The 27678-nt window shown below is 40.0% G+C and overlaps 3 protein-coding genes across 3 annotated transcripts; all 3 read right to left on the bottom strand.

Moving 5' to 3' along the window:
* Positions 1-911: 911 nt before the first annotated feature.
* Positions 912-15542, bottom strand: LOC144518316 (DNA replication ATP-dependent helicase/nuclease DNA2-like). The gene is made up of 26 exons (XM_078250904.1): positions 15157-15542; positions 14288-14344; positions 11841-12765; positions 11302-11410; positions 10746-10895; positions 10369-10552; positions 10062-10210; positions 9700-9822; positions 9250-9484; positions 8990-9104; positions 8498-8654; positions 8071-8262; positions 7795-7931; positions 6056-6161; positions 5782-5895; positions 5529-5638; positions 5188-5297; positions 4932-5060; positions 4494-4586; positions 4134-4327; positions 3788-3877; positions 3260-3473; positions 2817-2906; positions 2445-2630; positions 2169-2315; positions 912-1916 (listed from the first exon to the last, which is right to left on the bottom strand). The coding sequence occupies exons 1-26, from the start codon at positions 15184-15186 to the stop codon at positions 1863-1865; spliced, it is 4200 nt and encodes a 1399-aa protein (XP_078107030.1). The 5' UTR covers positions 15187-15542; the 3' UTR covers positions 912-1862.
* Positions 6617-7773, bottom strand: LOC144521474 (DNA replication ATP-dependent helicase/nuclease DNA2-like). The gene is made up of 5 exons (XM_078256022.1): positions 7688-7773; positions 7415-7528; positions 7162-7271; positions 6823-6932; positions 6617-6631 (listed from the first exon to the last, which is right to left on the bottom strand). The coding sequence occupies exons 1-5, from the start codon at positions 7714-7716 to the stop codon at positions 6617-6619; spliced, it is 378 nt and encodes a 125-aa protein (XP_078112148.1). The 5' UTR covers positions 7717-7773.
* A 1873-nt stretch (positions 15543-17415) lies between the features above and the next one.
* LOC144518266 (uncharacterized) lies at positions 17416-20143 on the bottom strand. The gene is made up of 2 exons (XM_078250807.1): positions 19896-20143; positions 17416-18583 (listed from the first exon to the last, which is right to left on the bottom strand). The coding sequence occupies exons 1-2, from the start codon at positions 20059-20061 to the stop codon at positions 17622-17624; spliced, it is 1128 nt and encodes a 375-aa protein (XP_078106933.1). The 5' UTR covers positions 20062-20143; the 3' UTR covers positions 17416-17621.
* Between the last annotated feature and the right edge of the window lie 7535 nt (positions 20144-27678).

Raw genomic sequence — 27678 nt, 5'->3', positions numbered from 1 at the left:
TTGGGGATGATAGGACAGCCATTACGGATGGTTAGAGATGGTTTAAATAAAAAAGATAAATGGATTATTGTCCAGACTGGTCAATCTAATACTGAAACATCACTCAGCATGCTAACATACTACAGGATGGAAAGAACATCTCAAGCTTTGATAGTATTTATATTATTTATTCACAAAACTGACGCAAAAAAATCACATAAAAAATTAAAAACTAAATACAGAGACAAGACATGAATTAGAGGTTGTGTTGGAGGTCAAACAGATCAAAGGTGGAATCATCGTTAGCTTTGTGACGTTATACAACCTGCTCTAATCACAGTAATGAAAAACTAAATCATTAGTTAAATTATCACAGTTCAATAATTGTGGTTTCCTACAAATTCCTAGAGTTTTCACTGGTTCTCATGATACCAAGTAGTTTCCTTTGTAATCATTCTGTCTCCGTACAGCTTTAGGTTTGCTCGTATTCTGTTGGATGCAAAGGAATTGACTCAAATACTTGGTTTTGTTCTTGGTTTTGTTTGAGCTTTTTGTGTTACCGACGCTATAACTTTATGTATACACCAGTATGTTGTTTCCATTTCTTTACTGTTGTAGGCCGGTGTAGTCCATTCACAGATTAAAACCGAGTGCTGTCGATGCCATATTACTCATCAAGTATGTATGAAGTTCAGTGATGTATAGTTGATCCACAAAATAAGAGATCAGTACACACTACAGCCGTCACCTCATTTATACAACATGTACTTGAGGTTTGAGCTGGAAAAATATTGATTTAGTAATTTAGGACTACAAATAATTCTGGTTATTTTAACATTGTGTTGTAGCATCACTGTTCTGTTTATAGTTCAAGATTTTTCATCCTACAGTTCAACTGCAGTTCAGTTGACTGATAGACATTTCTGAGCTTATCTGACTGTTGCAGCTGAGTGACATGAACATTAAATAACTCTGTATGGTCTCCATATTCACATAGGAATGACTGTGTGTGTTGTGTGTGTGTGTGTGTAAATGCTTAGAGAAAGTACCAACAGTCAAGTCTAAAATATTGTCAGTGTATCAGTAGAGTCCTAGTTGAGGTTTGACACACAGTACCATAATCCAGCAGCTAAGCTTATTGAGGTTCAGTCTGGTGATTACGTTTTTGAGGCCGCTCTACTCCACTTGTTTCAGTATGAAAAGCCTAAAAACGCAAAAGATGTGGCAATAGGAAAAGATGCTGAATGGTTCATTTAATATTTAATTTTTTTTACAACAACGCAACATCTGTTTCCAAGAGCCTTGTATAATAAAGACTAATTTAAAGTCATTCTAATATAAAACTTGTTTAACTAGTGTGGTGCAGATCAGAGACAGTGTCCCCTCAAAATGCTACAGGTTCCTCAGGTGTCATTCCTAGTGTGTTGATTATTGTATCTGTAATCTGTATTTCCAGTTACATGCCATCAAATGCTTGATAGGAGAGACAAAAAATAATCAAAGGTAGGGCTGTAACATTAGACAGGCAGTGGCTCACGGCAGCACGCTTCAGAGAAATAGGGGAAACGCTGGAATGGATATTTGGCTTCTTTTTTTTTTTTAAATGAACGGGAAACACTGCCAATTAAATTTGTTTACTGGAAAGCTGTTCCAAGTCGTACTTTAACCCCTGGCCACTGGGATACTTTTAGTTGATTTGCTTTTCCAAAGATGGACAGGACAGCAACGGCTAGGTTTTAAATTGTTGTCAACTGATCACAGCCTCCAGATCATTCAGTGTGTTTGCAGATTGGCACTGAATCTGTGCCCTATTGAGGTAATCCACAGCCACTGGCTGCTCCACTCTAACACTGGAAACACCACCATGGCTTCAAAGACTTCTTTCAAAGGGACATGCTTGGTAAGGCCTCGTGGGCAGCTGGCGGGAGCTGGATAATGTGAAGTAAGGGTTCAGGAAAAAAAACTTTAGAAACACATAGAAAAAACAAAAAAAACAAAACAAACTGCATAGAAGCAGTCTTGTAGCCTCAACGACTTGCTGTTCAACACACTTCAAATTTCCGTAACATGTAAAGCTTAATTCTGCTGTACAGAACTGTTTACTAACACCAGATTTTGCAACAAATGACTAGCATTAATGCTAACGGTACTCCCATCAAAGAGTAATGTATGATGTAATTAAAGGATATCATGTTCTCTTCCTGGAGATGGTTGAGTAGTTTCTCCACAGGAGCGTAGCGTCGTAGCGTTTTGGTAGACCCCACCATCAGCAGCTTGTGTTTAGCCCTGGTAATGGCTACATTCAGGCGACGCCAGTCCTTTAACAGCTCTCCCAACTACGAAAGGTGAAAGAGCAGAGAATCAGGTCAGGTTCCCACTCACCTGTTGATTTGCATGTTCACCAATGCAGAGATTGAGGCACAGTAGAGAAAATGAAAGGGAGATTGTAACAGAGAAACACTTACGTTTCTTTCGTCTGTAGTGCTCCTCACAAAAGAAAAAATGATCAGACTTTTGTCCCGTCCTTGGTATCTGTCCACTGTATTCACCTCCACACCGGTGAAAGCAGAGGACTGCAGCAGAGCAGAGATACTCTTTAACTGCTGTCTGTAGGGGGCGATAACACCTATATCACTGGGCTTACACCCTGCCTGAAGAAAATAAAATAAGCCGGTGTTAGTACAACAACTAGCTATGCTGATTATTTCTCTATTTTTTTCCACTTATATTCACTTAAAAAAAACCCCGCATCATTACCTAGGAATTAAGCCAGGACTTTAAAAACCCCACTGCATTTTGCCATATTTATTTGAGAATCATTTGGGCAACTGATGTACCTTTATCAGCAGTGAAAGGATCTTGTGTATGAGAGCAGCCTCGGTGGGATTGCTTACGCCCCCCTGCTCCACAGACTCTAGTGCTGGCACCTAAAGGAAGCAGTGGAGAGAAACAAGATGTTGACCAGCACATCTCCATTGTCTTACTCACAACAACAGCCATATGAAAAACAATCGTATTTCACATAAATCACTTTCTTCAACAGTGGAAGCAGCTGACTTAACTCCTTGACCTTTCACCAGAAAGCAGACCTAATAAAGCCTGTATCACTCATCTACGCTAAAAATGTGGCTAGTAAAACATTTTTAAAGGACATCCAAACTCACAAACAACTATAACTCAAAACCGACTAGGAGGATGTTAGAATAATGTAACAGACTCAGTTCTACCTCAACACAACATCAAAAACTACTGCTTGACATGCACTGTATATTTTACCAACCGTGGAGCAATCTAGGAAGCAAACAGGGTTGCTGGGCAACAACATGGGCTGTATCCAAGCCAGGTCGGGCTGTGTATGAGTCTTAGAGTAGGAACTAAGCTCCGACTGGACAGAGAGTAGAAAGGGCAGAGTGAGCAGGGCTGTGGCTGTCCTCTCTGATCCACACTCCAGCCGGCCCTCATACATCAGGGAGTTACTGAGAGACATTATCTGCCTAAAAACACAGAGCACACACTGTTTATTATAGAGTGGGAATCATTTGTTTGTCCTAATGACTTTTGCCATACTGTTTTGTAGTTGCCATGTGAATAGAATAAGTTTTCTCTGCAATGCTAAAGCAAGACAGCGCGGAAATAACAGTTTCTCTTTAAGATCAAAGCAAATTCAGATTTTATTCATTACAGATAATAATGTTTGTGAACAAGTTTGTGCCATCGTATTGTTAGCAGTTAAGAGTGAAAATGTCATTTGAGCTCATAATAAAACGAGACAAAATTACTGAAGCATACAGTGTGTCTGTAGGTGTACCTATTCATCCGGTACTGTACATTGAGTTGGACCACTGCTTCACTATGGAGCTCTAGTCGCTTAAATAGACTTTCGTCCATCCCGAGTGACCTGGAGAAAGAAAGAAATTGTTATTTCTGTTGACATTATCTTAACTTTGCATTAATTACCAAACTAACCCCGTCACATTCCCTACATACTGAAACTTGACCTTCCCAATAACTTAATGTGAAAACGGTCCCGTTTCACCCCATGAAGACAAATAACTACAATAAATGTACTTAAGGCAATAGTTTTTTTTCTTCTCTTTTCAAACACACACACACACACACGCACGCACAGTTTCAGAAGTTAGGGCCGTTTTTACCTCGCCTCCTGATTTTGTACTATTGGTGGCAGCTGTTGGTGATCTCCAACCAGGACAAACCTCTTGGCATAGAACAGGGGTCCCAGACAGATAGGCTGGCTGATCTGTGAAGCTTCATCTACGATGCAGAAATCAAACCTGCGACGTGTGAAAATGGGATGCCTGATGCCCATACAGGTGGTTGCCACAACCAGCTAGACAGAGAGAAGATCAGTATTGAATGGTAACACATTTATTCATTTTATTTAAATGTAATGGTGTTGTAAGGTACAACATCAACACGTGACAGGTCTTGATGCAGGAGACACATTGAGATAAATCAGTCAACGTTGTTGCAATTATGACAAAGTAACTCTTCACCTCCTTGTTATAAAGCTGCTCCAACTTTGACAGACTATGAACTCCCTTCTTCCTCGCACTTTCCTCTGTGTAAGGCAGGATGTCTGGATGAACCTGGAGAGGGAGGCAGAAAACAAGAAAGAAATCAGAGCAAGCCGGAGAGGACACAAGAAAAAATAAAATAAAATACAGATTAATGCATCCCCCAAATATTACTATTTTGACATATTACTGTACAACTTTAATTATATTTAATGATGATTTATGATTTAATGCAAATTACCATATGAAAGAATGGAATAGTTTTTTGTAAACAGCAGATACCGTTTATACATGTAAAATATATACTAATATAATATAAATGTTGATATTAACTGTTATAAAACAAATGTGGGAAGTGTAGACTTATTTTCTGTACTGTAGTTCACACTGAATAACAGACGTCAAAATATAGCGCACCTTCTGCCCCTGCCCAAGACGCAGAAACCCAACCCTGAAGCGCTTTAGCTTCAGCAGGATGTTGTCAACAGCAGAGTGGGTGTAGCTGGTCAGCAGTACACTGAACCCACATGCGTGAAGGATGCGAACCTGAAAGAAAAAGTGAGGATAAGACCAAGAGCAAGAAAGGTTAACGTTCTGGTCTCACTAGGGAGTAGATCATGTTGATTTCTGGTTCAGGCAAGGTGAAGTTTATAGATTATGGTTGGGAGTTTACCAGGGTGCAGATGGTTGTAGTTTTGCCTGTGCCTGGCATCCCAACAATCAGTGTGTAGTCTTTAGATAACAACACCTTCTTCATGGCCTGCTTCTGTGGTTTGTTGAGACCTACACACACACGCACACACGCACGCACACTTGAAATGAAACTTAACTCCGGCAACTGAGCAACATTTCTAGGAAGTGCATATCATGTCTTCCAATTTTAAGTTGCTTATCTATAGCATAGCATTGTCCCCCACAGTAATGGGAAGTAGAACACAATTGAATAATGGAAAGGACAAAAGAAAGTAAATGAGACAGGCAGAGTAGAAGAACAGAGCAGAGTAGCTTCATCACCTTTGAGGATGTTGGCCACAGTGTCCTTGGCCTCTCTTGGCAGAACAGAACTGAGGTTGGAAATAAACTCTGGAGGACGAAGATCAACAACCAGCTCCCTCAGGCGATCACTGCGGAAAAAATAAAATCTGTGAGACTATTGTTTTAACTGTAACCTAGTTAATTCTTAGGGATACGTTGGTTTTGCCTTTACACACATACATACATTGCCGTCATAACTTTGCATTATTACATTTGATTTTACTGTACCTACCTGTCCTGGCAGTTTTCCATCAGCCTGGAGAGATTGGTAAGGTGAGTGCTGAGGCCCACCACACCTTCATCACCGTCCAATCGAAACAACACACCACTGAACTTAGACAGGTCTCTATAAAACACATTAAACGACAAAACAGGTGTAAATCTTGTTAGTGACTTCAACTGAGCAGCTGATGAAAGAGAAGTCCAAAACAATTCACAGTCTTGTAGTCGTCCCTTTGGTTGAAATACTTCAGCCGGCAGGTAGGTATATGTGGGTTCCTTCTCACCTGTCCAGAGTGCAGCTGATCGATGTCATGCTGAGCTCAGACAGGTACCCTGTTGCCAAACCAACCAGGCGACCTTCCTGGTCACTAACAACAATGCGATCCCCCGCTGGCCAAACCACTGCTGGCCAAACCCTTCTGTGGCACCACACTGTTTCGCTGGAAACGATGGAGAAAAACCCCTTCAGACTGCACGGTCACTGGGCCACTGAGCTGCACATTCCCCACACAGCTCCCAGTCTTCTCACTAGAATCACAGTTCAGAGTAAGCAAATACTGTGCTTTAAGTGTTTTGTACAGTATAAACAGTTTTATAAACAGGTTTTTGTATACAATATTGGATTTGACTTTGCTGGGAGTGTAAATTTGAGAGACCAGCTTTTTACCTCTCCTCAGCCGTCTGAAGCCACACACGCTTTCGGCCATTCTTGGCCTCCATGCTGGCAGCCTCTAGGCAGCAGAGCAGCAGCCAATGGGAAAAAATAGTTTAGATGTGGTGGGATCAGGTGACCTGTCTCCTGCTCTAGGAAGTCACGCACAACATCCTCGTGGACGTCTGCAGCGCTACCATCGACCACCCTGGAGGAAGGGGGTGAGGACAGGTGTTGAGAAAGAGGGGCGATAAGCGAGGAAGTGAAAAAAAAGACGGAGAGCTTAATGAGACCATTTAACTACTAATTAAACTCACCATCTCAATACTCTACAATAATAGTGGATTGTATAAACTGGCATAGGCTGACTTTAAGATAGGTTTAATAAAATGTGTTTACCAGGGTGCAGATGGTTGTAGTTTTGCCTGTGCCTGGCATCCCAACAATCAGTGTGTAGTCTTTAGATAACAACACCTTCTTCATGGCCTGCTTCTGTGGTTTGTTGAGACCTACACACACACGCGCACGCACGCACACTTGAAATGAAACTTAACTCCGGCAACTGAGCAACATTTCTAGGAAGTGCATATCATGTCTTCCAATTTTAAGTTGCTTATCTATAGCATAGCATTGTCCCCCACAGTAATGGGAAGTAGAACACAATTGAATAATGGAAAGGACAAAAGAAAGTAAATGAGACAGGCAGAGTAGAAGAACAGAGCAGAGTAGCTTCATCACCTTTGAGGATGTTGGCCACAGTGTCCTTGGCCTCTCTTGGCAGAACAGAACTGAGGTTGGAAATAAACTCTGGAGGACGAAGATCAACAACCAGCTCCCTCAGGCGATCACTGCGGAAAAAATAAAATCTGTGAGACTATTGTTTTAACTGTAACCTAGTTAATTCTTAGGGATACGTTGGTTTTGCCTTTACACACATACATACATTGCCGTCATAACTTTGCATTATTACATTTGATTTTACTGTACCTACCTGTCCTGGCAGTTTTCCATCAGCCTGGAGAGATTGGTAAGGTGAGTGCTGAGGCCCACCACACCTTCATCACCGTCCAATCGAAACAACACACCACTGAACTTAGACAGGTCTCTATAAAACACATTAAACGACAAAACAGGTGTAAATCTTGTTAGTGACTTCAACTGAGCAGCTGATGAAAGAGAAGTCCAAAACAATTCACAGTCTTGTAGTCGTCCTTTGGTTGAAATACTTCAGCCGGCAGGTAGGTATATGTGGGTTCCTTCTCACCTGTCCAGAGTGCAGCTGATCGATGTCATGCTGAGCTCAGACAGGTACCCTGTTGCCAAACCAACCAGGCGACCTTCCTGGTCACTAACAACAATGCGATCCCCCGCTGGCCAAACCACTGCTGGCCAAACCCTTCTGTGGCACCACACTGTTTCGCTGGAAACGATGGAGAAAAACCCCTTCAGACTGCACGGTCACTGGGCCACTGAGCTGCACATTCCCCACACAGCTCCCAGTCTTCTCACTAGAATCACAGTTCAGAGTAAGCAAATACTGTGCTTTAAGTGTTTTGTACAGTATAAACAGTTTTATAAACAGGTTTTTGTATACAATATTGGATTTGACTTTGCTGGGAGTGTAAATTTGAGAGACCAGCTTTTTACCTCTCCTCAGCCGTCTGAAGCCACACACGCTTTCGGCCATTCTTGGCCTCCATGCTGGCAGCCTCTAGGCAGCAGAGCAGCAGCCAATGGGAAAAATAGTTTAGATGTGGTGGGATCAGGTGACCTGTCTCCTGCTCTAGGAAGTCACGCACAACATCCTCGTGGACGTCTGCAGCGCTACCATCGACCACCCTGGAGGAAGGGGTGAGGACAGGTGTTGAGAAAGAGGGGCGATAAGCGAGGAAGTGAAAAAAAAAAAGACGGAGAGCTTAATGAGACCATTTAACTACTAATTAAACTCACCATCTCAATACTCTACAATAATAGTGGATTGTATAAACTGGCATAGGCTGACTTTAAGATAGGTTTAATAAAATGTATAATGCTTGACATTTCCATGGCTGCAAAATGAGTTTATAAAGTGTACCTCTCATATAAAGCACAGTTTCTCTTCTGAGGACAATACTGGCAGGTTTGTCTGTCTGTCACGATTTCAGGAAGTCTAGACAAACGGCTCCGCTTCGCCTCTTTCTCCACACAGTTGTGAATGTGATGAACCAAGGTGTTCCTCAGCTTCAGCAGCTCTGAGATAAAACAGTTTAGCAATTAAGCTGATGCAGGACATGCTGCTGTAAAAGAGTGTAAGAAGACAAGGCTCTTCTTTTTTGGTTTTACTGTACCATGGTGTTGTGGTTCAAGCACACACAATTTAGTTAAAAGGGGACTGTGTGTGTGTGTGTGTAAAAAAAAAAAAAAAAAAAGAATATTACATTTATATAAGATTTTACAATTATTTAAGTAATTTCCCAGTTTGGGATTAATAAAGTCCATCTATCTATCTATATAAAATAATATTTTGATACAATTGTTCAAAACTGGTGTTGAGCATGTTGGTTAAGCCCATGTGGGTCTACTGTACCCCTGCGGTCCATGTGGCTGGCCACTACAGGATGCAGGTTGCCAGTCTTGAGGTAAAGCAGGAAGCCAGCTTCAGAATTGTATCTCTCCAAGCTCATCAGAGTGTAAAGAATCACCTACACACAGAAAAACAATGGTATATGGACATCTTGAAACCATAGTTGGGTGAGTCAGTCGACCTGCTTAAATGTGCGCATATCAGTGTAAAGCTGCCTTTTAACCTAACCACACCAGTCTACAAGTGTCTGTCCGCCCACCAACCTGACTGCGATGCTCTATCGAGTTTGACTCCTTCCCAGTTTTCAGCTCCAGGGGGACAGTCCTCTCTTCCGGGGTATTGGGACTACCGCTTCGTGGTCTTTGGATTCGAACCCGCGCCGTCACATCGATTTTCCCCTTCAGACCAAATCTCGGTGACCACACATTCTCTTCTATATCTGCCAGCTCTGCTACCGTGACAACAGTTGCCGAGTCCTGACATCTGCTCCGAGCTTTGCTGTTGATGGGGGTGAGGTCATCGAGACAGAGACAGACATATAAACAACTTTTTAAAGAGACAAAACCTTATTCACACTTGTTTTAGTTAATTATGCTTTTGATATTCATTACACTGATTTATGCAAGATATGGATACAAAACAAGTCGACTCTGGCAGAGCTAATGAAGTTCTGTAGCAAATCTGTTGCTCTGTGTGTGTGTGTGTGTGTGTACATTTTGAGGCTGATGGCTTTTGGTGTTGGCGAGCTGAGGTATTCCTTTGCCCAATGTTCCAGTGAGGGCAGATAGTCATGCAGTTCCTGCTTCATCTCTTCCTGGCTTACACCCAAACTGTACCTAGAGACAAATGGGCAAAACACAACCGTAACGAAAGAAGCCAGGTGTGAAAAAAAACGTGATACATCACATGCAACACATTAAATTAAATCTACAGGAAACATTCACAGATAAATGTTCAGTGCATCTATGCCATTTATTTCGTGATTCAAGTGCTCAGTTATGAACAACTGCGAATAGTATCATTACAAACATGAAAAGGTCTGCAGCACCCCGTAGGGTATAATCTAACCACTTACATGTCTCCCAGGTACCGAGGACTGCACAGGGCTTGGTTAGCCAGCTTAAACAGTGTTTCCAGAGAAAAATCTTTGGCTGTAGCTGCTCTCTGGAAGACCTCATGGACCATGGTGCCGTTTAGCATTTGCTTGGAGCCACCATCAAAACTCTGCATCCCGACGCACAGAAAGAACAGGAAATTGTTAAGCGTTTAGCATTGTGTTATTGTGTATGTAAGTGTACTGTCCACTTCCAGATACAATAGGAAGTTTAGGAAACATATACAATAATCAAACATAAAAAACTGAACTGAACAATGAATTGTACCTTGAACATGTCTCCGAGTACTGCACGCCTCATGCAGCGAATGGAGCTAGAGATGCTGGTACCTGAGATAAGGCTATCAGGTAGTAAAACCAGGAAGCCCTGCTCCCTGTCCACTACCCAGGATCCAGCATCAGAGCGGCCCTCTAGATGCACCACATCACCATGACAAACAGGCGTCATCTCCCTGGAAATACCCAAGGAATGACCATTTTAGACACATAAAAACTGAGACACACACATAATGAAGACTGTACATATTGAAGTTGAAAAGTCAGTGCTACTCCGGGCTGGATCTGGGCATTATAAGGAAAAAGGCGCTGAACATTATGATGAAATTGAGGAACTGAATTACAGAAGACCCTAACACAAGGAGTTACCATCCATCTTTCAGCAGACACGTCTCAGTTGGATGTAGAGATTTGGAGCACGAGATGGTGAGTGTTTTGTGGCCAGGCCTCTCCCCCACATCTAAAACCCAGTAGCGGTTGTTTAGGCCTCCAGAAAGGATCACATGGTCTGGCACCTTACTATACAAACAGAGAGTACATATATCATGTATGCTTGTGGGTTTTTTTTTCTTCCAAATCATCTGCCTTTCCGCCATGCATCATTTCTAAACATCTTAATGAATTTAAAAACCTGGAAGAATAAACATATAGATCTTTGTGTCATTGGCAACTTTCCAGTCACAAACTTACTTCAACATGAGGCTACTATCAGCCCACAAAGGGATGAACTGACACAGTGAGATGGAACCCTTTCAGCAGCTTACTGGTCACCAAGTCAATTGCTTGAACTCACATATACTCCCCATGTGTCATGTGCTCTTACTTCTGCTTCATTTTTATGCCTTTATTATTGACATGAGCAAATTTATCGTCACCTAACCACAGCAACGTTATCCAAGCCAGTGTGTGTTCATGGGTTTCTCACCGGGGTTTTTTGGATTTGTCCTCTGTTACAAGACCCTCATTATGATCCATCTGCTCCGCAAACCAGCTCTCGTCCAACGTGTCATCCACTGATGCCATGCCTGTATTTTCTTTTGTGCGAAAAAGTAACACAATAAATAAACAAGTTAGCAGGGGAAAAAAAAACAACATTCAAAGAAATGGTTGTGAATTACAGCTGCATGTATACTGTATTAATAGATTGATATTATGATATAACATATTTTATATTATAATACTCAATCATCTGGATTTTTTATTATTGTGAAATAGCTTAAAATGTATCTTTTCCTAGTCTTGAATGCTGCATTCCATGTTTTTAACCAAATATCATCACACATATACTAAAGAGAAACCCTTTTGAACTCTTGCAGATGCGTTTAAGCGGGGTTCAGAGAATTCTGCAACACGCCTTCTTTTTCGTTGTATACAAAAATAGTGTACCATTTGATCAACAACATGCAGTTTTATATACAAAACATGTAGTAGGTGGCAATCAAAACTCCAACTCTATCTGTGTACCTCCAGCTCGCCCCTGATCCGATGATGTCACATTGTCTCCATCTCCATTCGATGATGTCATTGCTGTGCTTGTAGCTCCTAACTTGAAAAGGTCAATCTCTCCCTCCTTTGCACTGCTCTGTGTTGTAGGTGTGATAGCTTGAACACTAGGTTTGTGCATGTGAGCAGTAAGAGTGTGGGTATCCTTATCCAGACAAGTGTGTGGGTTTCCATTGGCTTTGTCCCCTGTTGCTTTCTGCTCCGTTATCACAGTAAAACCAGAATCTTCCTCCTCTTCATCTCTCATATGTCTTCTCTGTTCCCCAAAACAGTTGTTTTCATTAAAGACTACTTCAGTACCTCTGGTGTGACCCTCTGACTTCTCAGACTGGTCACTGGAGAAATGAGGTGTCTTTAAAGGGCCAATCAAAGGCCTTGTTACTTTCAGGTTGCTACCTGTAGGGCTGAGAGCAGTTCTTTGTGCCGGTGGATTGGCATTTCTTGGTCTCTTGGCCTTGTGAGACTCTTGAGGAGGGCTGATGAGTCTTTTTACGGAGCCAGAACATCCTTCTTCCCTCTTGGTTTTCCCTCCCTCCTCAGTCATAAGCCTCCGTGCACTCTGCCCTTTGGAGCGGGGACTACGACAGATGGGAGACAATTGGCAAAGCTTCTCCAGGCTCACCACCTCTCTGCTGGGCTGGGGGCTCCGTCGATCTGCATTTCTGGAGGAAGAAGATGAAGCAAGCCTGATCTGACTGATGGGGGTCTCAGGCACAGAGAGGAGAAGATCTGGTGAGGAGGGCAGGAGGTTTTCAAGGTCCCCAAGGATACTCCTCTTTAAGGGGGAATAGGGTCCGAATGTCGAGGTTTCACCATCTATGATCTTAGGTTCAGTCCTGGCTAGTGCAGTGCCAATGACAGGCAATTTTGTGGAAGATGACAAGTCCTAAAAGCAACACAGTCACATGAGTATTTTAAATATATGACCTTAAAATTATTAGTGGTATTGCTTATGAAAATCAGTGAGAAATGCAATAGTGCATTACAGGAGATTAGAAAAAGAAGCAAAATTAAAAGTACATAAAAACTGAAAACGTTAAACAGAGAGACAAGCAGGGAAATAATAGAAAACAATATACATAAGATAAAATACATTTATAGAAATAAATGTGTTTAATAATAAAATGAGCAAGAAAGTAACATCCTTGGCAAAAGCAACTTCAAGAGGTGTGTAATGAGTTCAAGAGTAAAGAAGAATGTGCTGGAAAAACAAACAAAACACACAGAAAGTAGATGTAGTAGATACCATATTTATATTATATTAATTGTCTGTGATTTTTTTTAAAACCTAATGTGGTTATAGATGTCTTTTAAAGGCTGTATTATAGCAATTTGCAGTTAAGTGCTAGCATTCTTTGAATGTATATGCCTCTATATATTTGACTACTATATGCACATTACTAATAATTACCTCTCCAAATTTTCATAATGGCATTAAGTAATAAGGCTAAGTTTAAAAACAATCTAAAATCTCCGTTAGTTAAACATTTGATAGTATCAAAAGTACAGAGGCTATACAAAAATCTGATTTCAACGCAAGGCAGGCTCCACAGATGAAACGGGGAAGAAAATCAACTGATCCTTAACCAAACTTTTTCTGTACCAGCAATGTGTGCAGGTCGTTAATAAAAGAATTATCCTATTTTGTGTGCCTAGGACTTTTTTCTCCCTTTTAGCCGTGGTTTCAAGTATCTTGTTTTATACTAGTGTTGTATCTTAATACTTGAACAAAGGCTGTAACACTATTACTTCAAACCTCTAATATTGACTGTTGATTTGTGTCTATCCTACTGTCTACTTTATTCCCTTAAAATGCCCATATTTAATGCTAAATGCTTATAGTGTCCATATTTAATGCTGTCTTTTTTTAAACTTTATCCTTGCACTGCTATAGTTTTTATATTACTATGTTTACATTATTCTCTTATATTGTCCATATTTAATGCTGGTCTCTAGACTTTATCCTTGCACTATTGGACCTATTTGCACTACCACCATGACACACACACTCATTCTGAATCACAGGGTCAGTTCCTGCCCTGTCACTGCAAGCATCTCATGCTTATACATCCCTTAGTACATTCATGTGGATTTTTTTATTTTATTTAGTATTTTTTTATTTTATTGTCCATGCTATTCATGTGGATTTGCTTTTTTATCATCCTGTTTGTGATGTATGTGAATGTTGTGTGTGATGTCTGAAGCTACGGGACTTTGAATTTCCCCTTGGGGATCAATAAAGTACCTACCTACCTACCGAAGTTTAAAATTCTGGTATCATGACAACCTTGTAAGTAATAATATCAAGATGAGGTTTTGAAAGTCCTGTCAAGACTTGAAGAAAAAAGACAAAAAGAGAAGGCAGCAAGAGAGAAACAACTAACTAAAAGAAAATAAATACAATATACCTTGAGGTGATTTTGAGAGGAAAAGTAGTTTGAGATGTTCTTCTGGCCACCGGGTGCCTGACAGAAAGCACAAAGCAAACAATTACCAGCATTTTACTGTTTTGTTTGCCTTCCAGCAAAACAGAGCATCTTTTTTTCCGAATGGAAGCACGTTTAACCTTTCAGACTGTAGAAAGTATCATCACCCGCAAACACTTCACATCAAGTCATCAACAACCAAGCATGCGTCAGTAATAAACTCCTGGTAACAGCAATAACTCAATGTTCATGTTCATTTAGACAATACAGATTGGCAACACAGGCCCAAAAAGTTACATATTTATCTTATATCCAATTTAAAAAGTCACTTGTGTAAAACGTATCGTTTTCTGTACATGAATAAGGTGTTTTTGTTTCAGATAACCTACATTGTTGACCAGAAAAAAAAGATGGTTGCACTAGAGGGATCAATAGAAAGCACTCAAACCAGACAGAGACACAGCTGAGCTTATTTCTGTGAGTGATTTGTATAAGTCTTTACATTTCTGTGAGTGATTTTATGTATGTGAGATATATGTGTGTTTGTTGTGTTATGGTTGTCTAAGCTACTGGATGCCAAAAATTCCCCTCGGGATGAATAAAGTGTGTGTGTGTGTGTGTGTGTGTGTCTCTGTTTGTCGACCAGAAAAAAAAAGAAAGATGGCTGCACTTGAGGGATCAATAGAAATCAATCAAACCAGACAGAGACACAGCTGAGCTAATAAGAGACTGCAAACATAATAAACGAAGACAAGTTACACATGTAACCGCCGCACTAGAGGCTGGTTCGGTACTAATCCTCCTAATGTTCTTGTCATAGAAAAACCGCCAGCTAAACCTTCTGAACTTACCTTGGTTTTCTTCAGTTTGCTTCGGATCATGGCGACTCTGATTAAACCACAGGCAGGTGTACGTATTTATGTGCGTTTCTTCCCGACAGCCAGCTTGTCTACTAGAGGTAAATGAGCTGGATATCTTTTTAGCTAGCAGACCAACGGCGTTGTCATCGGAAGGCTAACCTCACCGACATCAGCCATCCGAAGAGAGCTTATTTTGCTTTGAACGACTTTGCATCTTCACAACCAGGAGGTTATTAACTAACGTTACCCTAACATCGTTAACTAACGTTACTTTGCCATGAAAACTACCGGACTGGTTCAATGTTTGTCTTCTTGATGTTCCCGATGTCTCTCCAGTGTTTTCAGGATGTTTAAAAGTCTGGGGCGCCAAAGTTTCAGCTTCGCGCAACGGAAATGACATCAAGTGCACTTCCGCTAAAACTTTTCTCTTTCTCTCTCCAACAGTGACAAGATAAAATAAAAACTCAGCAGGAATAAACTATAACGTTAACTGAAAAAAATAAGTTGTACACTTAGCCGTGGTACTTAATAGTTCCTATATTCTATGTGGAACAATATTAATTTCTTTTTTAAGGACAAAAAAAGTCGTATCAGTGATATTGAGCATGCTGATGAAGGTGGGAATGGTAGGTGTTGCTAATAGCTACAGAAAAAACAAGTAAGTGGATAAGAATAATTTAAAAAAGAATTCCTCTCTACATCTTGTTGGAAAAAGATCCATCAACGTTTTCCAAGAAATAATGTTGTTTTAGGGATAGTTTGTATCCCTATTTGTCAATTGGGAAAAGCAGTTATTAAATATTATTCCATCAAAGCCACTAAACATGTTTTTGTATTAGTCAGAAAACGTAATGATGCAGTAATGCCTTTGATACCTTTTTGTTTTTCTGTGCCGATACATCAGTGCACCTTGATGTGGCCTCTACATATCTAAAATTAGATGCTACATCTGATGATGATGATGATGATATACTACATATTTAAAGAGCTATTGTTTTAATACTGATGAAACTCAGGTACCACCCAAAACCAAAAAGAGGCGGTATCATCCTGGAGGGGTGAACCACTACGGCGGCTTTGTGTTTAGCAGCACAGCTGAACCCTCAGGGGTCCGGTGGCCCTTAACTATGTCAGGAAATGAATTCTGCACCATAATAGAGCTACTGACAGTGAAATATTTCTCACTGACCTCAAATTTGCCACACCGATCAGCTCTCTCCTACAGTCGTCATGTCAGCATCTCATCTTTGAGGCATGATATCCAAAATAATTTGCAGCCGAGTCTACCTAGTTTTTTTAATTTCTGACATCAACCTATTTTATACAGTCTTCCCTCAACTAAGAGCTCATTTGACTTTTTTTCAAGTGCATACTTTCATCTACAGCCTGTAAAATATTGCACAATCAGTTTGGCCAGTGATTACACAGTATAAAAACCCTAAAGTGAGGCTCACCAACAGTTATTTTTTTCTTTAGGTTTTACCAAATAGCAACTATTTGCTATCACATTAGTTAATATATCCAGAAATGAGCAGAGTATACAGAAAAGAGAATAAACCAAACAGCCACACCCAGAGAAATTAGTATTGCAGCAGAGGAGTAATGCTACTACAGCATAAGCATTAGGTAGTTATTGCTTCTTCATATCAGTACGTGTTGTCCCATTAAGGATTAAAATGCAGTGTTTACTTATCCTATTTTCTCAGGCAGGTTGCCGTTTATGTGAACAAGTCTGGGGTCTTTGTTTTATGTTAAAAAAGAAAAGAAAACTTGTATCTCACATGCTGTAGGTAGGTCGGCCTTTTCCTGGAAAAGTTACTAAAGCGCTCACATCCATCTGATAAAACTAGGTGCAGAACAGAAGAACATTTATCTGGCTGAGAAATAGAGTTTGCATTCAAGTTATGCTCCCATGAAATATTTATTTATTGCCACAAAGGGGAAGTTTCAAGTGTCCTGCTCAGATTCCAGAGTTCTGGTAGGAAGTTCAAGCTCACTATCTGTCTTTAATGTGGACTTTGATACGACAATAATTAACTAACATGTGAGTCATATGATTTGCAGTTGAACAGCTATCACACCCTCCGGTGCTTTTATCATTGGAAAGCCACAGACAGGGTGGGCAAGTATTGAGAAACAAAAACAGTTTTGTTGTGCTCTTTTTATAGGATTTGTTGACAATAACAAATATTTCATTCTTGAATACTAGAAAGGGCATCGCTGGAGAAAAAGTACAAGAATGACTCGTGATGATTTTTGAAGACATAATAATGCCCCCTTGCTTTATTTAATGTCACCTGGAGAAACACACTATTACAACTTGCTGAGTATAATACAGCAAAACTATATAGCAACAACTCAGAAAAAATGGGTTTTTATTTTATACATTTTCTTTGTCCATTCTACCTAGGAATTTATCAAATAAATAACGGAGTGAATATAATAATTTCTCCAGTCTAGAGATTCTCTGCGTGAGTCTTCATATGAATAATTAAATGGGAGCGCCGAATGAATCTTTTTCCACAAGCAGTGCAACTATATGGCCTCTCCCCTGAATGAGTCTTAATGTGGCGTGTTAAATTAGACTGAGCACTGAATTTCATATTACATACAATGCAAATGTAAGGTTTCTCACCAGTGTGAATTATTGTGTGCTTAATGAGATCCGCTTTCTCTCTAAAACTTTTTCCACAGTGAGTACAGATGTGAGGCTTCTCTCCCGTGTGGATTCGAATGTGGGCGTTCATGTTTCCAACTTGTGTGAACCCTCTGCCACAGAAACTACATGTATGCGGTTTCTGTCCGGAGTGAGAGTTCATGTGAGTCTGCAGATATGAGCGCTGGATGAAGCTTTTACCGCAAACACCGCAACTGTAAGGTTTCTCTCCTGTGTGTGTCTTCATGTGGCGAGTCAGAATGGATTTAATTCTGAAATTCTTGTTGCATATGCTGCAGGTGTACGGCCTGTCTGCTGTCTCACCAGCTTGCTGTGGTTTCTTCCTGTTTACACCTGAGTGAAATCCTCCACTGTCCCTCCATTCACAGTCACTAACTTCACTCGTCTGACAGTCACTGGTTGGCTCTGATGCACCACAGCCTTCTTCATCAGGTTCTGATTTCAACTGTTCACATGAGCTGCTGGGCAAATTGTCTTCTTTATTTTCAACTTCTTGGTTTCGATGTGGGAACTGTCTTCTATCTCCATCATTCCTTTGCACATAAATTATATTGAACATAGCGCCTTTGGTATCAACCTCTTCTTGCTGCTTTTCCCCTGCCTGAGTGGTCCACAGTTCCTCCTCCTGCTCTTCTTTAATCTGCGGGGGCTCCTGGTCATCCTCACACAGGTCAGTCTTCTTCTCACAGTGATACTGCTCAGAGGGAGCGTCCTCTTCCTGGACAGAGAGCTGCAGGGGGGCTGCACAGTATCACACATGAGAAAAGAAATGTAAGCCTTAGTTTCATCAAATATTTTGATTTGCAAATATTTAGCAGAGAGCGAGACAAGGCAGGCATTAAAATGTGTCCCAGCATATACAAATCTCAGAATTTTGCATGGTTATGTTATGATGGGTAGTCTGCTCATGAATAGATGTAAACAGCAGCAGTATAACTACAGTCTTTCTTTCCACAAGAAAACACATGCAATGGTGCTTATCTTTTAATGGCTTCCTGTTTATGAAATGAAAGGGTATGCTTTGTGATGATCTCCTTGCAAACAAAAGTTTATAAAAACAAAAATAAACAATGTAGATTGACTTACAAATGCAATGCATATCAAACAAGTCAGCTTCATTACAGCACTCATTTTGTTACAACAGTTTGTATTACGATATGCACAATTTAAGTACAAGTTTTGGGGTCACGCTTCATCATGTTTTTAATGCTGTGGGGGAGATGAAAAATAATAATAAATAATAAAAAATAAAATAATAAAATCGCCTCTGTGTTGGCTCGTGGCTAGTAGGTGCTTTTATAGAGGCCTTAGTGGTCCCCTAATACTGTATCTGAAGTCTCTTTCCCGAAATTCTGCCTTGGTGCAGAATTACAGCCACTAGTACAATGAGCTTTCCTTAGGATGTGCCATTTCTGTGTCTGTAGCTTTGTGGAGGAGAGAGGGGGGGGGGGGGCAAGGTGGAGGGTGGGGGGTGTGGCCTTGACCAACTGCCATGCCAAATTCTCTGGGTGGGCAAAGCAGAGAAAGGGGAGGTAACCTTGCTCCTTATTAAGACATAAGGAGGAGATTCCAGATTCACCAAGGGGGTAAGCTTCTCCTCGGACCGCGAACCTCCTTTGGCGCCATTTTGATGCTAATAAGCATTTCATTGACTGCCATTCATTTCATTTTTGTTTGCCTTTTCAACTCCACCCATCCCTCTTTCTTCTCCAAACTGTTTGACAGGAGAAAGGTGGAAGTGAGGTATGAGAGGACGGTAAGAGGTGAAAAGGCTTTGGGATCCATGTCCTGTTGCCTATAGTCCCTACCAAGGTACCAACAAAACCATCGTGTGGCACATTTTGCCAGTGACAGCCATTTTGCATCCCCCTGCCTTCCTTCAGGGATGCAAAATGGCGCTACTTACTGTCTCCTAACAAGTATTTAGGGAGTGGCCCAGCTGGTTCCAGTACATCTTAACAAACGCTATTCTTTCTGATTTAACAGAAGTAAAGACCTCCCAGTGTCAGCGCTGCTCAGAGGCTAAAGTTAACCTGCCGTCAACGTAACTTACCTTTCCACCCGGCCAGCCTTCTTCGTTGTTGGTCGACCTCCTGTTTTGAACGAAAAACTATCTCCTCATAGTCTTTAATAGTTGTTTCAAAGATGCTGAATATGTCCTCAGCGGCGGCTTTCAGTCGCTCATTGACCAAAGCTTTTAGTTTCTCTGTTTTGAACATTTCCGCTGATGACAGAAGACCACCAGTCTGTCTGTTCCCTGGATCCTCCTCACGGGCTGACAGAAGACTGGCTGCTCACTGGGTTGCCACATATCGCGAGAGAAACAAGCAATCTCAGCTGATTCCTTAAACAATTATTTGTGTTAGCCAGACTCACTCCCCATCTTCTGTCTTTGGAATAATACGAGTTTAAAATAAAGCTGATGAAGCACTTGATGAAGATGGACTTTTATTCTATTGGTACATAGGCTGACAATTAGGCTATTTCTATTATAACACCTTCATTTGTAACTAATAGAGTGGGCCAATCGATGTGTTTTATGCAGTAGGAAAGTAACAGACAGTGAAGTGGACATCGTTTTTTTACACGAAAATGTGCTAAACATGCCCAAGGAAACTGCCTGTAAAGATAACAATTCAAACAATCCAAACACACAAACATAATTAACAGACATGGTAACACAGGTGGCTGACAAACTAAGGCACACAATGAACCCAGTCCATGATAGAGCTTTGCTTCCACCAACTGGCCATGAAACAAAACAACACCAGAGGATTGAACAATTTCAACCAATTATCTGATGTAACATTTGTAGTCCATTTATTTTAGCAGTGGTATCAGACAGTTAATATAAGGTTATGTTGAATTTCATGTTGCAGTTTAATGTAAAAAGCTTAAAAGACTAAAACAGGAACAAATTTACTGTTTGGATTGACTGTTTTATTATGTAAAACCACCTACCTACACCTACAGTAAAATGCCTACCTGACTGCCTCATGGCCTGCCTTGGCTAGAATAAACCAGATTTGCAGTTCCTGACCAGCAGATGGCAGCAGATATCCACCTGCAGTCTGTGAGTGGAACTCACAAAACATAGTCTACCGTGTGAGAAAAGTTTAGGGTAAACTTTGTGAGACACTAGACCTGCCTTTTAATGACTGCTGCGCTTTCATTTGACACTTTAAAATGCCAACGCTGTTATTATTATGAATGACTCCATGAGATGTAAACCAAGGTAGGATAGGTTAACCCTTGTGTTCTCCTTCGGGTCACCGGTACCCGTCCAGTTTATTTGACGTTTTGTATTGGCCTGGCGTTGAGCTACTATAAAAGTCCAAATCTACACAAAACCCGCAATCAATTAGTAAGCTGACATCAAATGTGGCATTTAGGAAACCTTTATTGCAACCTTGGCACGGTAAGATGTCTAGACATTCAACAGTCATTTTCGTTTTTTGCGTCCTGCTGCTCCCATCGTCAGCCAGGTAATATTTTTTTTACTAAATCAGTATATGCAATCTGATGTATTACCTACCACCATTTAGTTGTTATTTAGACATTATTTTTTAAACAATGCAATTATCCGTTTCAGCCACCAGGGGGCCAGCTCCCCCTGCCCCATATGTCTATGCCCTGCCCGACAGCAAACTCATGGGTCAGACCCATCTGGTATCGAAGGAGGGCAGACACTGAGAGAGCTACATGGAGCTACATGGAAAAATATGCACCAAACAAGCCACTTTGAAATTTTGCTGTTTCGTGAATACGAAATGTGGGTGACCCCCCCGGACTGAAAAATGTTGGATGACCCTCCCCTCAGCAAAGAATAAAAAGACACGACCCTCCCCTATTTTCCTCCGGTGGTCCATGCCATAAATACCGAACGGTCCCTTATTAATGATGAATTATTTCTAAATTTACAATTTATTTATCCTTCCTTACTTTATCATTATTACATATCATATTTTATTTTATCCTATTTATATACTTTGTTTACTATTTTCTTCTCTGTTAGCTTGTTACTTTGGGTCCCAGCCAGGCATTTGAAAAATACAAGAGATACCATTCATGGTATTGTTAGTTTAGACGTGAGGATTAAAGTCCTCTGTTTCAGTGTGTGGTCAGACAATAACATACCAGTGGGGGGCCCACACACACACACACACACACACACACACACACACACACACACACACACACACACACACACACACACACACACACACACACACCAGAACAGATATCCTGTAAACTTTACATATGCATCCATCCACAGCAATATAGACTTTTGGCATCTGGTCTGTGTCTTCAGCTGCTAGTCAAATGGAAAAAATAGAAGAGTAAAATGAAGCTTTTAAAGTGGATATGCTCACAGGTGGCACTCTTGGTATGTGCACATCCTGACACTGTGGCCTTGTGTTTACACTTTACTGTGAACTGGTATAAACATGTGCAAAAGAGTTTTCAGACAGACTAAAAATGAAGAAGATAGTACTTCAGTGTTCCATCATCTTTTAGCTAATGTATGTAGAATAGAAATGAATACGTAATATGAAATGAATAGTGTTGTCTGTATGATTTTGGAACAGAGATCCTGTTTCAAACTAAAATAAAGTAGGTCTACTAAAACAATAACTCTCTGCAATACCACCACGACCAATACACTGTGACGTAACATGTAAACTACTGTTACAGAGCAATTTTAGTATTTACATTGCCTCTCTGTCCCCCTGTAGGTCCAGATGTCAATCAAACATGCAGAGCATTGACATAATGATTTTATTTACTTTCATGCTTCTTAACCAGTTGATTGTATTGTTGTTAACACAATAAAGAACACATTCTAGTGTCATTTATAGCCATTCAAGTTTTTAATCACCCTCACTCTGCACTTTAGAGAATCATGGGCGATACTCAGGGATACCACATTAAGCCACACACTAAGGACTGGTTTATCAGATTTATTTCAGTTCAGTTCAGGAGTTTGATTACATATCAGAGCTTCCTCAATTATTCTGCCCCTGATAGCAGCTGGCACCCTCCTAAAACGTGATTCAGCCGTGGTCATTTTCTTCTGGACAGCTACAGTATATTAGATGTTTGTCAAAGAGCAGTAATTGTTTTCTCGTTGTACCACAGTGTATCAATTCTCCAAAACTTAGTACAAATATGACTGTATCACATCTAGTATCAGTTCATGCTATTACAAAACTGTAAAAGAGTAGTGTTACTCCAAAAAAGACACAGGTCTAGTCAATTTACCAAGTTTTGTACAAGTAAAACTAAAAAGCTCCTTTTTATAAAAAAAATAATCGTCACGTTCTAAATATCAGCAGATCTCATTTCTGCTGTTTTATTATTCATTTTATTTATTTTTTTAAAGATAATTTTTTGGGTATTTTAGCCTTTAATAGACAGGACAGCTGTAGAAAGGAAAGGGGGGAGAGAGAGAGAGGGGGAAGATATGCAGCAAATGGCCGCAGGTCAGACTTGAACCCTGAACCGCTACATCGAGGACTGAGCCTCTGCATATGGGCACTTCTCTACCAGGTGAGCTACCAATTCAATTCAATTCAATTCAATTTTAGTTATAGTATCAAATCATAACAAGAGTTATCTCAAGACACTTTACAGATAGAGTAAGTCTAGACCACACTCTATAATTTACAAAGACCCAACAATTCCAGTAATTCCCCCATACCAGCTACCCTTATTATTAATTTCTAACTGCAAAACAGTATGCAATAGAGATTAGTTTATAGTATATAGTGTATGATGTAATACATAACATGTCAGTTACAGATAAGTGTTCTGATGAGTTGACTCAGCTGGCAATACTGAGAGTGACTTGGCAACAACAATAGAACAAGATAATGGTGCTAACATAGATGTCACAGAAACAAACACTAATGATCAGATTGTTGTCTGGTTTTGTCTCAAATGATCCAAATTAGCCCAATTATTTAATGAAGATTTTAAAAAAAATGCATTTTCTTTTCCATGGCTTTAATAAATAACACCCACACTGTAGTCATATCTATTTGCCTTTTGGAGTGTAATACAAAAAGAATGAAAAACAAGATCATAGTTTGACACAATCAAATTCTAACTTTGATTCTAACTTGCAGCTTACAAAAGTCACAGTGCTAATGTAGTGTTTGACTCCACTCTTCATCCAGTGTCCACATCTGAGTTTGACTTGACCCCTGTTGTGCATTGGAAATCTATTGATATAAATGTGCTGAGCTGTCAGGTCACTGCTGCTTAAACTCTATCTATCTTGTCATTGTTATCTTGTCAAATAGTGGGAGCAGCAGCATGAGTCTCTGCCACGAGCTGGCTGTGATCCTCCATGATGCATTTATCCAAAAGCTACAGCCCTGTGAGGGGTGAAGAAATGACAATCAGTAAACTCTGGTGTCTTCTACATATTTACACATTCAATCACTTTGCTGAGTCATTCACTCATTCACTCGTTTCCCTTGTTTGAACTGTTTCATCAAGTCAAGTCAACTTTATTGTCAATTCTGCCATATGTGCCAGACATATAGAGCAATTGTAAATTACGTTTCTCTCCAACGCACGGTGCAATAAGGACACAGACAACAAGGATTATATAAAATATAAGAAATATTTATATACATATACTGTATATATCTTTGTTACAAGCCGTGGATGTTTCCCTGCCTCACCACCCCTTCTTACAAAGGTCAAAGCCAAATTTAGAGAATTAAAGAAAGAAAAGTGAGAAAGGGACAGAGGACAGATTAGTCTTTGGTAGAGTCATTAGTAACATACATTTAACAAAGCACCCGAATGGCTGACTCTATTGACCTTTCCATCTCTTCTTACATATTAATGATCAAGCTATTTAATTCAAAAAGTCATGTGTCGCTCATTAAGCAATCAATCAAGTCTTTCAATGCACGTCTCTCTTCATATTCAGCTTGCAGCTTAATAACATTAATGATGGCCTTGTTCTATTCAAGTGTCCCAGTAAGTTATGACAGTGTGACAGTGAGCCAGCATGCATAGTACCAGGACCCTGAAACTGAAGCAGCTACATGGAATTCAACCATCATTTTTTTTTTAATTATTATTTACACCTGTGCTTTTACTACTGTTATATGTCAAATGTGGTATGTGAAAAAGGTCTATGGTGTACTAGAAGGTGCATGTAAAATGTCCAATATATAAAGTCTAAGTATATGAGGAAGTGGCCTTCATATCACCTCAGGATAAGACCAAGTTTAATTAACCTTACATTTAAACACAGGTGAAAGCACCTCACATGTGCAGATTTAAGTGTGGTCAGCCAGAAACACAATGATGGAATGAAAACAGGCTCAGTGCAGAGCAGAGTGAGGGGGCTCTCCTGTGCAGTGACACCTATTCAGCTGTGTGTGTGTTTGTGTGTGTGAGCGCACGTTGGTATGTAAGGCAGAGAGTAGGAATTAATTATGAATAATGAGTTGATTAGAATGTCATCACACAGGCCTATATTACAAAAGGAGCCCATGCACATTTGAAATACACAACTCAGTGCACACATACAGCATGACAACACACCCACAGGAATATTCGGACACCACAGCACACACTTCCATTCTCAACAGGGTACTGCCTACAGTCAGATATTGTGTTGCACATCTGCACTGCTTTCATATCTGTTTACGCTCTTTCGCACTATTCATCTGCCCTGGCATGCTCAACCGTTCTCCCTGCCTTTGTTGTCATACATTTTTTGTACATCTATTGATCTACTTCACCATCTAGACCACAACCTGCACCAACTGTATGGTGACTGTTTAATACATTTCAGCATTTATATAGTCTGCCTATTCATGTATATCGTGTTATTACTGATCGACATCACTATCTAGACCACACTCTGCACTAATTGACTCTTTACTACACTCAGCATCTACATAGACTGTCTATTTATGTTTTACTGTGTTATTACTGATTTATATCACTTACTATACCACAACTTGTACTAACTATATACTGACTCTTCACTACATTTCAGCATTTATATAGACGTCTATTCATATATATTGCGTTAAAACTGATCTCTATCACTACATAGACTACAATTCGCACTTACTGTATTTTTGACTCTTTACTACATCTCAGCAGTAATATAGACTGTCTATTTATGTTTATCGTGTTATTAACTAATTACTTTCGCATATCCATCGACTTAGTTACACCTCACTTTGTGCCAGGCTTTGTAATGCCTACTTATTCTGTACTTTTTCTGTACCTTATGTAGCCCATTGTATTCTGCATTCTTGTATTGTATTGTATGTGAAATGGTATGTTGTCTTGCACACGTATGCTTTTCTTGGCCAGGTCGCCGTTGAAAATGAGAACCTGTTCTCAACGGCCTACCTGCTTAAATAAAGGTTAAATAAAAAAATGAATAAAAGCCCGGACTCTGCTAGTTCGGGCTGGCAACACGTCAGATTCTCACACTGTAGTTCCACCTTTACACGTTCAAGTTTATTTTCTATTATGGAATTATTAACACTTTGGTGCATAAGTTGCATGAACTTAAGTCACTCCACACTATGTAGATTTGCAAAACATAGATCAAAGGCTGTATGTTTCTACCACTCATCCATTACTTTGAGCTATTTCCAATTCTCTGCTTGCTCGCTAACTAGTAGTAACCTTTGTTACTACTTTGTATTGCAGACAAAAGGCTAAAAGAGGAAATACACTGGTAATTATTATATTTTTCTTTTGAGGACATTAGTTATGTACTGTTTTGTTATGACCTCAGAGACAACAATTTTGCCTTTGCAGTCATATCAACGCAATATTTCTCCTCAAGTATATTACACCAGTGAGATGGTGTGTGATTTTTAGATCAACTTGTAAATTAAAAAGTAGCAGAAGTCAAAGAGGCAACTGCAGTACTCAAGCAGGCATAGGAGGCATTAACTATGTTGGCCCAGAACTTCAAAGCACAGTAACATTTCATAAAACAAATGGATAAAACAAAAAACTATAACAAGTTAGATGAACAGTACTGCCTGTGTTAAAGAGTTTGATTGACTGTCACACATTTGTGTAAAATGAACATACATGGTGTAATGAATCCCACATTTCACTGCCCTGTTCAGCTCTTTCTCTTTTTAGTTTCGTATATCTACAGAACTATAGGCACAATTATTCTACATCCTCCTGCCATCAGAACTCCTCCTTTCTAGTATAACTCTGCTGGTGGAGAACAAAGCAAGCTAAACATATCTGATGGTAATACCTATAAATAGTCTTTCAGCTCACAGTGATCAGTATTTATTTTGTATGTAAATTTGTGGCGTGAAATGTAAACGTGCATTCTGTTTTGTGAAATGTGGTTTTCTTTTAGCCACGCTAACAGAAGTCTGTTGCTTGGTCCACCACTTTGGTCCAGACTGAAATATCTCAACAAATATTGGATGGATTACCATGCTATTTTGTACAGGTGAATGGTGCCCAGAGGATGAAGCCATATGGCTTTTTCCTCTAGTGCTACCATGAGGTTCACATTTTTAGCTTTTGAGTTAAATGCCTCCTGAACTATGATATGGATTGTCATGACGTTTGGTGCAATTGTGTATAATCAATCTTTTAGATTCTGTCCATGATTTAGTTTCTCTAGCTTACCTTTTCATTTTCAAGCTCATTGGCCTTGTTCTTTTCCAACTTGGAACCCAAACAGAGTAAATACAGTTTGTCACCTAGGGCCCAATTTCATTACAAAAAAAGACTGACCAGAAAACTGCCTGAATCCAGACCTATAAAACTAAATTTCAGTTTCCTAACTGCATGACCTTTAATTACTG

This window comes from Sander vitreus, chromosome 1, assembly GCF_031162955.1.
Source record: "Sander vitreus isolate 19-12246 chromosome 1, sanVit1, whole genome shotgun sequence".
Taxonomy (NCBI): domain Eukaryota; kingdom Metazoa; phylum Chordata; class Actinopteri; order Perciformes; family Percidae; genus Sander; species Sander vitreus.
Note: the sequence above shows the minus strand (reverse complement) of the source record. Positions and strands in the feature narration are given on the sequence as shown.

What these genes read in the sequence shown, in the direction of transcription:
- LOC144521474 (XM_078256022.1), bottom strand. Translation starts at nt 7,716, where the DNA reads ATGACATCGATCAGCTGCACTCTGGACAG. An exon ending in ATCAGCTGCACTCTGGACAG is followed by an intron (nt 7,529 to 7,687) that starts GTGAGAAGGAAC and finishes TGTGTTTTATAG; the next exon opens with AGACCTGTCTAAGTTCAGTG. An exon ending in ATGGAAAACTGCCAGGACAG is followed by an intron (nt 7,272 to 7,414) that starts GTAGGTACAGTA and finishes TTTTTTCCGCAG; the next exon opens with TGATCGCCTGAGGGAGCTGG.
- LOC144518316 (XM_078250904.1), bottom strand. Translation starts at nt 15,186, where the DNA reads ATGATCCGAAGCAAACTGAAGAAAACCAAG. An exon ending in TGTCTGCTGAAAGATGGATG is followed by an intron (nt 10,553 to 10,745) that starts GTAACTCCTTGT and finishes GGGTATTTCCAG; the next exon opens with GGAGATGACGCCTGTTTGTC. An exon ending in CTTCAGACGGCTGAGGAGAG is followed by an intron (nt 7,932 to 8,070) that starts GTAAAAAGCTGG and finishes CTGTGATTCTAG; the next exon opens with TGAGAAGACTGGGAGCTGTG.
- LOC144518266 (XM_078250807.1), bottom strand. Translation starts at nt 20,061, where the DNA reads ATGTTCAAAACAGAGAAACTAAAAGCTTTGGTCAATGAGCGACTGAAA. An exon ending in AAGGCTGGCCGGGTGGAAAG is followed by an intron (nt 18,584 to 19,895) that starts GTAAGTTACGTT and finishes GATACTGTGCAG; the next exon opens with CCCCCCTGCAGCTCTCTGTC.